Raw genomic sequence first — 13,679 nt, 5'->3', positions numbered from 1 at the left:
TCTGCAATTTCATAATTAGAATAGTATTATAGGATGATTTTGAAAGTTTTTAAATCGGACCATATTTTAGTAGGCAAAATGAAAAGTTCACTTGTATAAAATTTGTGAATGAGTTTGCAGACTCGGTACTAAAATATGTCAGATTCAAATGTTTTTGTTGTTGTTGTGTGATAGAAAGCCACGGATCATGGAGAACCAGCGTGCGGTGTGCGTTCCAATGGAGTTGTTTATCAACAACAAGAAGGAGATATTCTTTGGCTTCGGGGAGAACAAGATCGAAGGGAAACGAGCTGCTGCCAAGCTTGCTCTGCGACATTTGTTTGCAGAGAACAGAGCTTAGGGGTGCAACATTCTCCAAAGCAAGGAGTTGTCGTCAATTGTCTGATTTGCTAAGACTGAAATGTTTATTTTTAATACTGATTTAATGAACATTCAGGTATGCACAGACTTATGAAAGACTGCAGTTAACAAAAGTTTTTACAGGTGCCCCTATGCCAGCTTAGAAACATTGCTATTTGTTTGTGTTTACTTCTGCTGTAGTTAAGGCTTGATGCTGTTGAAAGTTGAGTTCATCAGAATTGACGGAACGAGACTGTATCCTGGGAGGGAAAGGGTGGGGGTTGGAACATTTGTAACTAATCCTCAAAATATTTTGGTCAAAAACATTTTTTTAACAATTTTGTTTTTTATTATGGTAAGGTCCAATGGACCTTCCTCTTCAGTGAAAGAGATTGAATTCCAGGAAATGCCCCTCTTTTGTCAGAATCCGAAAACATTTTATCTTTTGAATATCTAGGTATTATGCAGGATGGCCTTTTGAGTTTATAAGAGATGCTAGTGTGTATTTTGTGTGTATATATATATATTTTTAATAAAAAGAAATAAATAGTGATGTGGTATTTAAAAAAGGCCAAACAAAAAGGAAAATTACTGTGTTTTACCTTTCTCCTGGTGATTTACACTTTTCATTGCAGTAATCTTACTGGTTTTTTTTTTTTTTTTACATGTCCTTGAATAATCAAACAAATTTCCAATATATGTAAATTACACAATGAAAGCATTATAAACATTAAAAATTATCAAGTTGTGGCCTTGAAATTCTTGATATTTTAGAGAGACAAAGAAAACTTCTTTCTGCGACTACTTGTGTTTGACTCAAATTTAATAGACTCAAACAAATATGATCAAGTCTGGACTTGATGATTCAAACCAAAATGCAAACTCACCCATCTCTTAAGTTTAACTTTATTTTCTTATGACCTTCATCAGATTTTGAATTAAAAAGTACACAAATACTTTTTCTCAAGTTTCATGAAGAATAGTAACACTCTTTGAAAAATTGTACAGGCTCTTTTTTAGCAGAGATGTTTTTGTTCAAGTTAATTTTTAACCAAAATCCATTCTCACTGAAGCATTTAATAATTTTGTAAAATATTAACTATGTGCAAAAATAATACAGACATGTTGACTGAATAACAACATAGATCTTACAGTGTATGTTTACATACAGATAAGGAGAAATATTTCATTTTGTTAATAATATAATGTCTACTTAAACACTTTGATTCATTATTTAATTATGATTAACACTGAAAACTAAGAGAGTCCCAATCTTAGATACAATCTTCATAGTTGGACTATGTAGAGCCTTCATGAAGCCATTCACCAACTGATCCCTAGTGTTGACTCTCCTTGGCACAATCTCACCATCTTGTTCCTTTTTCCTTACAAAAAATGACGATTCAATATGTGCTTCGTACGTTTGTGCCATACCGGATTCTCTGCCAGTCTTATTGCGGCATTGTTAGCCACAAATAAAGTACTTGTTACAAATTCAGATATCTCTGCCAAAAGTCTTTTCAACCACACCATCTCTCGAGCACCTTCGCTCGCAGCTACCACCTCAGCCTCAGTTGTGGCTATAACGGAGACCTGATTCTTGCTGAATAACGAAATAGCTCCTCCAGAATAAATGCATACAGCTCTTGAAGTTGATCTGCCTGTCAGTGCATCTCTTCCAAGATCTGCATCTGAGTAACCCCTAAGAAATCCGCTGTGATGATTACTCTTGTAGAATATCCCAAGTTCAGGTTGCGGAAAATTCTTTTAACCTTGCATACCTCACCCTCCGAAAGACTCTCAAGTGTCCAAGACACCACTCACCGTACATGAAATATCAGGCTTTGTTCCCGTCACTCGATACATCAAGGAATCCATTGGCTCACAATAGGGGAAGTTGGTATTCTTACTTCCTGAGATTTCCTTTAAAATAGGAGTGCTCACGGGTCTACACTTATTCATTAGAAATTTTTCAGAAATCCTTTTGATGTAAGAATTTTGGAAAATTTTAATACATTCTGTGCTTTTATTTCAAGACCGACATAATATTCACCAGGTTTAGCAGTCCTTTCAATTCAGTTTTAAGTTATTCAATAATTTCCATTGCGTCATCTTTGCTTGATGCAGCGATCAATCTGTCCATTCTGTCATCAACATACTAGGTTAATAAAATTTTACTTCCAATATTACAGTGAAACCCCTTATTTACGTTACCGTTATTTACGTTTTCCTGTTATTTGCACTATATTCTTCAGGTCCCGTTTGGTTCCCATTTAATCCAATACAATACTTTCACGCAAATTACGTCTCAAAAATCTAATCCATCCCGCTATTTACGTCACGTAACAACGATAGTAGGCCTAAAAACATTGTGAAAAACGTAACTTTTATAGTCGGCAGTGAACATTTTAAATCGCAAAATAAACACATTTTATAACATGAAAAGTTGCTTTTATTTCTAAACATATAATAATTTATGCCTAGGCGTCTAAAAGTCCGAGTAATTATAGCAGGAGACAATCTAAAATGTACTCGGGAAAAACGTAAACTCACGAATGTATAAACGTTCTGTTACTATATTTATGTCACAACTTAGCCGAAATACTGGTACGAGACATAAACTTCACTAGATAAAATGAGCGGAGTCTTGGTAACTGTTTTAAACGTATTTTATAATTTCGGAAGTATTGTACAGTTGACACATATTTTTTAAACTAACCATTTATATCTGGGTATCGTAAATAATTAATTATTTGTATCAAGACATCAAGATGAACGTAAACTTGAACACGGCACGGCAGCGAGAAAACTGGTGCATATACCAATAAACTGGTATTAGAACTGGACAAAACTGGTACACGGGAGGTGGAGCTTATATTTTTTTCCGCTAATCTCGCATCTATTGGCTGGCTGTTGATGGAACTTCACGAGTCTGGGCGGAGTGTTGAGTGAGTTATAATGCGCATGCGCAGCTCAGACAACAGAGAGAGCCAGCCGGCGGCTACGCCGCGCCATAACAGCTGATTGAGTAGGATGACCTTTCTCCGCGCACGGCGCGCTATTGACGGTAAATTTCCAATTTGCGGCCCCTTTTTTTTTTTAATTTTTTTACTGTGGTGCAATGCGTATGTATGTGTAATGTAGCCCGTATTTGTTATGAACGCTGCAGGATGCGACTGTATTTTAATTAACTTTAACGTATTTCTTACTTTTCCCATTATTTACACTTTCCCGCTTTTTACATTTTTTTTTACTTTGTCCCCATGGAAAGTGCAAATAAGGGGTTTTGCTGTATTTATAAACAGGCATGGATCAGCAGAACTTCTAAACCCGCATCTTTTAGAGACTTCTCAATTCTCTCATTCCAACATCTGGAGCTTGTTTTGGACCACATAGGCCCTTATTTAATTTGCAGACATTTTTGCTCTTATTTTTTAAGCGTTCAATGCGACTAATGTAAATTTCTTCTATTAACTCACCATTAAGGAAGGCTGTAGATACATCAAATTGGTAGATATGCATATGCATGTACTGTAGATACATCAAATTGGTAGAGATGCATTGGCAGCCACACTAAGCACTGTTCTAATAGTAGTCTCTCTGGCTACTGGACTACCCATTACTTCATCATATCCAATTATACGTAAATGCTTCATATATGTTTTTTGTTGAGTCCATAATTCATGAGAAGATTTCCCTTGAACAGAAGAGATGTGTGTTTTTATTACGAATGTGTGCTGCAGTATTAAACATTTCAGCCCATAATTATTTTGGTAATGATTCCTTCCCAGAATGCATAACAATAGATCAAGTGTTCTATCTTCCCTCTCTGCACAACCATTGTGTTGTGGAGTATGTGGCATTGTGTATCTCATTTCAATACCATGAGACCTTAAAATATTATGTTCTTAGCATAAATTTGATAACATGACCAGTTACCTTTGTTTCAGATATAAAATCTTTCAGATTTTTTAAAAACTTCATCTTTATTTCTAAGGAAATAAACCCTCCTAAATCTGGGCCAGTCATCCTTTAATACTAAGAAATATTTGAATCCGCCTTTTGACTGAACCATAGGACCACACACATGTAAATGTATTAGCTGTCCTATACACACTGCTCTTTTTCGATGCCCACACATCCATGAGCCTTTCTGTTGATGCGCCCTTCACAAAGTTCACCACCATTCAATGGCACATCTATGCTTAACTTTTCCTTGATGACTTCTTTTATCAATAAGCACATTGATTTGAATTTTATTTAAAATAAGTTTATACTGCTTACCTCTAATAGTTTTTTATAATTTCTGTTACTACTCCTTTAACATGTAAAATCTCTTCAGAGGCATTCCCAAGCAAGTTTTTTTTCTAATGTACATAGTTTTTGCATTAAATCATCTAAATTCTTACGTTCATTGTTAATCAGTCGCCAAAGATATCAATTATTTTGCAAATTTATAAAACATATTTATTACCTAAAGCTGCTTTTCAGTTTTTTGTTTCAATTGATTCCGAACATTAGACAATCCTGACATAAATCCCACAGCATCGTTTTCGGATGACCACTTAGCTTCAAAAAAATTATTTTATAAATCAAAAATTCTGTCTTCAGAAAAAATATTGAAATGTTTACTCAGTCCTAACCTAGCTTAAAAAATATTTGTTACATGACATTAAATATACATGAGCTGATTTTTTTTTTTTTAGTTTGAAATATAAAAGCGATTTGTTAAGCTCATCGATACGTGCCACTTTTATATTTTATCTGTTTATTTCAAAATGCTAGTCATGTAAAATGCAATTTGCTAAATTTTTCCAGCAAATTATGGAATACTTAAAGGAATACCGACATAAATCAGGTGCTCAAAAGCAGAAAGAAAAGCATCGAAAAGAAGGGCTAATAAAGGTTAGACAAATTTATTTAATATTGGGTTTGAGTCATCTATCATAGGTGAAAAACAAAGTGAGGAGGCAAATAATTTGTTAAAAATTCTTCATTGTTAGCAAGATTTAAAAAACGAGCATTCCTACATTTACTCTGCAGCCTGTAAAATAGCTCAACAAATCAACAGAACTCAATATTGCTAATTTATTTCCGAATGTATGTGTTACACTGTGAATATTCTATGTTTTTGTTTCTGTTGCTCAAGCAGAAAGATCTTTAAGTTGCTTAGTAGAATAAATCAGCAATGGGTCAACAATGAGTATGAAAAACTAATTATAATTATTATTGATTTTTATTTTTAAGTTTTTTTTGTTATGTTATATTTTATGTTCAGTTTTACATAAGTTGTTAAATTTTAAAAAGAAAAATTTTGTCATTTTTTGAAAAGGTGTAAAGGGGTGAAAGTTATGTTTTATTTGTTTTATGCGAGAACCTTTTAAAAACTTTTCTTAAAATGCTATTTAAAAGCACTTGGTGTTGTCCTGTTTATACAACATTAAAATCTCTAATGATTTGCAGTCTTTATTTTATTTTTTTATATAGTGACGGAATTGAAGAGTTGTCCATTAAGTATGAGGGAAGGGAACCGTTAAAATTTATTGTCCCTGGGCCTTTGGTTTCATTCAACGGCTCTGGTCGCTAGCACATTTCTGATATAGGTCTTTCAGTTCATCAAGTCCATTAATTGATGTTTAGAATACATTCCTCTTTGTGGAATTTTCAGTGGGAGGTATACATTTTTTTTTAATGAATCTGAAGACATATTATATTCAGATTTAACTGATTAATTTTTTATAGAATTAATGTATAAATAATTTTGGTGGAAATGTTTGGTTTTGAAAGTTTGCTTCTCAAATATATTTAGTGGGATTTGATCATGAATGTTAAAGCTAAATAAAGTTTTATTTTATTTTGTTTCTTGATCTTTGGTGATTGAAGTGTTGCTTAATATTTATGACATCCCACCAAGTTCCTTGCACATGACATAAGAAAAAATAAAATATCAGTAAACATAAGTACCTATTGATAATAAATGTAATTAAAAACTGAGAATGTTTGTATGATGTTGTTTGTTTTACAAATATGTTTTTTTAAGAAAGTTATTAAAGTTAATATTATAGAATTGATTTTATGTTTTATTTTAGATATTAGGAGGAGTAGCACAAGGTGGTGAATTTACATTGGTGTAAAGTATGGTCCTGTTAATTAATTTACGAGAGGCATGGGCCAGCCAAGCCATGTAACTATTGTACATAAAACAAATAGCTCTCAAAGGCACCTTGTCTGCAGTACCAGAGCAGGCTGTCCTGCATCTTCCCTGTAACTGCGGAATCTTGTGGTCTGCCCAGTACTGGAAACATAGTTATAGAAAGAATATTTGGTAAGCTAAAAAGAGGTTCCTTGTATTACAACTCTCTAAGAGTTCCCTTGCAAGAAGTGCCCAAAGAGATATATAGCAAGCAAAGCATGATTCACAGTGTGGCCAAACATCTGAATGACCAGACCGATGACTAAGAGCCTAAAGTAGATGAAAGTGGAGGAGCAGAAGATGAATTTGGATAGGCATTGAATAAGTGTCCTTAAAGCTACAAAGGGAAAGGAAATGTCAGGAATGTTAAATTTTATTTAGTAGAAAGTGTAGTTTGTGACTTCATTACTAAAATAAACATTAAACCGTAGACATTCCTAAAATAAAAACAATTGTTAAACTCTAGAAAACTTCAGACTGCAACCAATTGCCATACAACAGAAACCAACAATACAATTGGAAAACTACAAAACAACACACTGCTTTACAGCAGAAACACGAGTTAATACACAGTTTCCACAATTGGAAACACTAGAACAGAGGTGTTCCGTGGAACCCTGGGGTTCCACGAGTCAAAGCGAATGCCATATAAAGCAGGCACAATTAATGTTAAATAACTTTCTTTGAAGGAGTTGGGGTTCCGCCAGGAAAAAAAAAATGGGAACCACTTTACTAGAAAACAACAGAAACCAATATAATTCCTTACTAAAGAAACCAACAAAATCCAACAGATACAATGGAAAACACTAAAACCCAATAGAAACTAGCATACTGTTTCACAACAGAAAACAACAAAACCCAACAAATTCTGTTTGAAATTAGTTCACAGCGGAATCCAATCAAAACCGATGAATTCAGTGTTCCTTAACAGAATGCACATTTTTTTTTTTCGGCGGCAGGTGGATGACCAGGACGGGAGCACACGTACTGACGTGGTTCCTCTTATTTTAAAACCTTGAGGAGAGTGCGCCGTCGGAAGTGTCTTGCAGTTCCACGGCGCGCATTTCTGTTTGTCTCCGGCTGCTCATGCGACAGTCTAATGCGTTGCACTTATTGTTGCGATGCTTCTAGTCTTGAAGTTTGTGGCATAAGCCCCTCATAACACTGTGGAGTACAAACAGTATCGATAAGTTAACGAGGTCATAAGTAGCTTCCTTTGGTGGAATAATTTGTTTTGTATTCAGATTATTTTTACAGTGCGACAGCGTAACGCCTGAGAGTAGACCACCCGCTATAAACGTGAGGCAGGCGGGTTGCATCGGCGAAGGTGTTGCCTGTCAGCCCGTGAAAGCAATCCTTTAGCACCCGTTTCGTTTTGTCTAATTTCCAATTTTTTTGTTTAGGTCAAATGCCATGGATTCTTTTTGGTAGCGTTATTTAATGTTTCATCACACTTTTTTTTCGGATAACTGTTAATAGTCGCACACATGTTCGAAGTTAAATTTAGAAGTATATTAGTTGGTTTGTACAGCTGGACAGTGAAAACAACTGCTGCTTGTTTATAAACTCAGATACAAACTGTTTCTTCTGAAAATTTTGAAGTTATCATAAATACCAACATCGATGAACAAATTATCACCACCTGTTTTCAGAAGTTTGCGTACTAGAAAAAATAATAAGAAACTAGAAACCAAATGGTTTTAATTGTGGAAAGGGGAGGCGTACGCAAAGAGGAGATGGAGGGAAAGATCCTCGAAATCCTACAATTATACCATTCTCACCCACAAAGGGAAAGAAATTGAAAGAAAAATGCAGACAAAGAGTTTTTATCCCCCCCCCCCCCCCCAGGGGGAGTGGGCCGACATGAAATTCTGAGTATGCTCCTGGATGGAAGTGTGCGGCTGAGCTTTGCCGCAGTAAACCGTAAACATAATTAAGTGCCACGTGATCACCAGGGCATGAATGCCAGCAAACAATGCGCACTGCACTTCGGGCAGAACGAGCCTCCGCAGGCTTCTTACTTTCCCGTCGTTCCAGAGAACAGTTCAATTACCACTCGCGAGTGCGTTCCACTCCGACGCGGAGAGTCAACATAAAGACGTCGAACTAAACATTTTGGGAGGGCGTCTCTTAGCCTAAAACATGTGCCCATTTTTTTTCCTTTAGTCACTTTGAATAAAATTATTGGCCTATAGTCACCTTCGCATATGAGAGTAGAGTAGAGTAGGACGCTATTTCGGTGGGACTCGAGAACTGTTTAATATAAACAGTTATATTGTGTGCAAGAAGTCGAGATATTACAATAGTTAAAATTAACAGTACGATTTCAATTGTGATCCCATTTCGCACAGGTAGTGTGCATGTCTTGCAATGCACTCGCTAATGTGTTTTTTTTTTTTTAAATTATGAACCCAGCCTAAGTTTTCATAATCTTCTTGCGTCGGCTCTGCGGCTGGCCACAATCGGCCTGGCTGTAACCAAGCGGTGACATGACTAATTAATCTTGCTCTATACGAGATACACTTTATTTAATATGTAATTGATTTACCGCCTGACCAGAAGGTGTGGTACAGGCATCACGTATGAACTCAGCAGCAAGGCACTCTAGCTTAGCTCGCTCAGGGTCACCTACATGCATCCTGACATTTTTACGTTTCATTCACTCGGGATTTCTTCAGCGGGCCGTGTACCGCTTGCGACGTGTGATACACCCCCCTTCCCCCCTCCCCCGCATTGTACCAGCTATGGTATTGGATGTCATACCTTCAAGCGTCGGACGTTCAGCGCACAGAGTTTTTGTATTAGTTGTTTAATGTAATCTAACAGCTTCCCCCGCCAAGACGTTGCCGACAATTAACACTGAGTAATGTGAGTATTGGTTTATGTATGCCGCATTCATACCGCGACAGCCTTTGCGGTTCATTATTTAGCGCTTCTTTGCGTTCGGCAGGCGCAAGGCCAGGGGGCAGTTCGTGGGTCCGGACCTCTCTCTACCAGGTTTTAAATAAATAAAAAATAAAAAATAGTGAAGACAAACTAAGAAAATTACAGCAACTTAGCTGCATTATGTTACAAAGAGCTTTATTTGGAAGGATTATTGTAATCCTTACAGTGGGCTACAATAAATGCATTACCTCCCGCATACAGTCCAACATGCCTCATACACAGAGGCGCTAGGAATTTTTTGCAAGAAGTCTATATTTAATGCCGGTTTGCACACGTGTTAGTTGTAAGCATGTCTTTCATACAAACTTGACATGTTTTTTTCATATATTAAATAACATTACTATATATGTATTTATGACTTGTTTTAACGAAAACATCAAACTGTTGCCTGAATGAAAAAGTATTAAAAATAATTAAATAAAATGTTCAGTTTTCTTTTCTCAGTCAACATTAAAATTTATAGGTGTAAACGTTGAACTTCTGAATGTATATTTTTTTCCTGGGATTTTTGTGTGACAATTTTCTTTTAAAACTCAATTAAAAAGAAAACTTACTCATAAAAAAATGTTTTAATGGTTATATCGTACCGCCTCCTACACAAGATCCCAGCTATGACCCTGCGGGCGGGATGACGACAAATGGTTCAATTTCGACCTGTATTCAATGCTCGGGTTTACCTTGATAGGAAGAAGATTACAAGTCTAGCGTTAAAATAATTCATAGGAAACCTTACACGTAATGAGTTGCGGCCAGATAATGTTTACTGCAACGGTAACAGGAACGTTAAAGTGTTAAGATTTTTTTTATTACTGCGGGGTTTGAAAAGTTGTATATTAAGTAATATGGAGGTGGGCCGACAGAATCATGTCCCCCCGGGCCACGGTTTCTCTGGAAGGCCCTGGGCTGCGCAGGAAGACATTCACGCCGAAGTGGATGGGCGGGTGCTGCGCTCAGCCACACGTGAAGGATTGATGGATGACTGTTCTTAGCACCGCTACTAGAAATCTCCTGAAATATATTTTCCAGCAAAAGATTTTTCCTCGGCCAACGCCTTTCACTCGTAGCTACAAGTTTGTCGCTGCGGACCTTTCGGTAAACGTTACAAGAGAGCGAGCGCTAGTATGGAAATGTGTGAAGTACCAGGAGAATCCGTGCACTAACGATAGTTTTAGTTAAGTGGAAGGCACTAGAATATAAAATTTACGGTAAATTTAATATTGAAATACAGTATATTTCTTATGAATCTTACCTTTTTTCCCCCAACATGGATTCGTGGGAAATATCTTACCATTCGCAATTTATCATTACATCCATGAAGCATGGGCGTCGCAACCGGGGGGGACGGGGGGGGACACGTCCCCCCCAATAAACAAAGTCTTCAATTTCGTCCCCTCCAATAATATATTTAGTTTCGTAGTTTCTCCTGATGTTTAAATTAATGATTTTGTGTGGATATAGCACCAGCAGATATGTTAACTGTGTTTTTACAAATTTGTTCTCTGAAAATATTTTTTATAAAAAATAAATTATATAGTGCAACCAACTATAATTAGAATATTTAGGAAAGAAAAATGCCTAAAAACCACCTTTTTGCACCTTCAAACCCCAAATTTTCCCGGGGGAGGACCCCCGGACCTCCCGCTTTTTTTTTTCCAGGGGATGGATATTCCTCAAACAACTAAATCAATTGAAGTCCCCCCCCCCCCCCCCCAAAAAAAAATATCCTTGCGACGCCCATGCATGAAGTATAGTATTTACAACACACATTCAGTGCAGCCATGGCCCTATAAATAAATACAAGATATAGTTTCCCCGCAGAATGCTCTATTGTTCGCGGGGCTGGTCGTCGGACGTGGGACGTGGGACGTGTCCGGGGATGACCCGGGAAGCGGCCGCCTCGTTGGTCGGTGAGTGGCCGGCTAGTGGGGAGCGGGAGGGGTCCTCTCGTGCCGTAACAACGGCCGGTCGGGAGGAAAAGAGAAGCGGTCCGGAAGAAAGCTGACAGGAGAGAGTGGCTGCCATCGGCGAGCGCATTAGCGCTCGTCGGCCGCCGTGAATCAGCGGTATGCCGACTTTTCGCGCTCACCCGCGGCTTGCCCGTCTCACGGGAAGAGGATTCGGCAAATTGCACTTGGCTCTGAACATTTCAGCAAGACAGCAGAGAATGTCTTCTCTGCTCTCTTTCTCCTCTCTCTCTCCTCTTTCTACTCTTTTCCCTCCCTCTCTTCTCTCCCTTTTCTTACTTCTATCTCCTATCTATCCTCTCACATCTCTCCTCTTTCTCCCCTCTCTACGCTCTCTTTTATCTCCTCTCACTCTCTCGTCCTTTAATTCGATGCCACAGATTTTGTGTTTTTGCTTTTAATAACCAACCCTACAGACAAACCTCAATTATTTCACTCTGAACTATAGCAAATACAATGGCGGAAAATAAAAACCCAACACCAAGAAGCATTAGTTTAGAGCAGACATGGGCACATTTTTTAAGGGGAGAACCAGATTTTAAAAAAATTATCTAGGTGGGCCGAAAAAAATGAACAAAACACATTTTTATAAGTGATAAACTTTTTTTTTTTATTTTTACATCAAACATAGCTTATATGCTACAACATAACTGACATGTGTAGCTAGCTTTTGAGAACAGCTTTGTTTTTTAAAAATATTTTGGTGACCTAGTAGTTTTTACGTAGAGCTCCTGCTTTTTGCTTCCGTTCTTCTTCTGTCATAGTTTCATAAGTGGCGTTGTTATGTTTTGTCATGAAATGTCGTGAGAGGTTTAATTCCTTGAATACGGCTACAACTTCATTGCGAATGAGGCACACAGGTTTATTCTTAATAGGCGTAGAAAAATATTTCAAAGTCCACTCATCTTTAAAAACCCGACATTCTGAATCAACTTTGTGGTTTTTTCTTGCATTGTAGCGATCAAAAAATGACAACAAAAAAACACTACCTACACAGGAATTATGAGCATCGAATCGGTAATTTAGTTGTTCTGAGCCCACCACAAGCTAGGTAGTCTCTGCGTAATCTTCGATCTTAAGTGAAGCCTTCCATTTAACTGATTTTTTCGAATTCCTTAAACTTCTTAACAGCCGATAGGGTAAGTAGAGGCGATGACCTCATAGAGCGTAACGAAATTATAACGCTCAGATGTAAACGAAAGTTCAAGGTCGGAGAGAAGGAGTGGGACGCTGATGGAATGTTTACATTACAACACCAAACTTGCATATTTTCGCACTTGCATACCTGCTCACTCACATACTTGCATACATGCTTAAAATAATTAAACTTCCGAAATCCTTTAAATAAATATATATATATATATATATATATATATAATTCTCAAAAGAAAATAATTTGAAAGCAAACAGCGAGTAAAGTTGTTCTATCCCCCCTCCCCCTTTTTTTCCTCTCAAATTAAATTCTGCGTACGCTCCTGCTAAAGCGCGTGTAGTCCATGGACTCGTGTGATTCTATTTCCAAGAGCACCATCCCTGCTCAATAACTGATCATTATTGGCGCTCTAGCTTCTCGCTGCATGGCCTGTTGGAGGACATGACTCATCATGCGGGTTACATTGTAAATCAAGCGCACAATGCTATCACTCTCGGACAAATAAATGGCAAATTACCTTGCGCTAACGTAGTTGCGCAACGCGCTGTGGGAACCGTGGGTCTGCTCGGCTGCGTCGCGGGAGTTTCTCTCGCCGTCTTGTGTGCGAACAGCTGTCCATTGTCCTCTGCGGGTCCCTCCTGGAGTCCCGGCCTCGCCTCTTGTCAGCTGCTGCCCGTGGCGGTCGTTACCGCGACGTTCCGTGGTCATCGTCAACTCAGGAGTCCGTGCGCGCGAGTCGTTTTCTTATGGCACGCTAACCACCGTAATCTTGCACAAATTACTTCCGCACTGGGACACAAAATGCCGAGATGGGAAATATGGGAAATTTTGGTCGAGTTCGTTATGGGCAACTCAGACTGAGGGGGTATACATGGAAAAGGTTTTTTTTCTTTCTTTCTAAAAACTTTAAAACCACCATCTCCATTTGCATGAAAAATATTGCATCCGTTTAGTTATTTATTATACATCCTAAGAGAAGTACCAAAACAGTTTTGTTGAAAGGTGTTTTCATAACAGTAGTATAGTTTGGGGGCTACTGGGACAGGCTTCAGGCTGTGGTGGCGGTGTCGGCGTCCGCCATCTT

The 13,679-nt window shown here is 37.8% G+C and overlaps 1 protein-coding gene across 5 annotated transcripts in view; it reads left to right on the top strand.

Moving 5' to 3' along the window:
• The window catches only part of LOC134541907 (endoribonuclease Dicer-like), a 224,263-nt gene extending 217,857 nt beyond the window's left edge, over positions 1-6,406 (top strand). For all 5 annotated transcript variants that reach the window (XM_063385650.1, XM_063385649.1, XM_063385646.1 and 2 more), the window contains exon 26: positions 175-6,406. In XM_063385650.1, coding sequence (XP_063241720.1) covers positions 175-340 — 166 coding nt within the window. In that variant the 3' untranslated portion in view covers positions 341-6,406. The remainder of the gene's footprint in view (positions 1-174) is intronic.
• Positions 6,407-13,679: the final 7,273 nt, after the last annotated feature.

The sequence above is a fragment of the Bacillus rossius genome, assembly GCF_032445375.1.
Source record: "Bacillus rossius redtenbacheri isolate Brsri chromosome 4 unlocalized genomic scaffold, Brsri_v3 Brsri_v3_scf4_2, whole genome shotgun sequence".
NCBI classification, from domain to species: Eukaryota; Metazoa; Arthropoda; class Insecta; order Phasmatodea; family Bacillidae; genus Bacillus; species Bacillus rossius.
The sequence above is the reverse complement of the archived record's forward strand: the minus strand, read 5'-3'. Positions and strand labels throughout refer to the sequence as shown.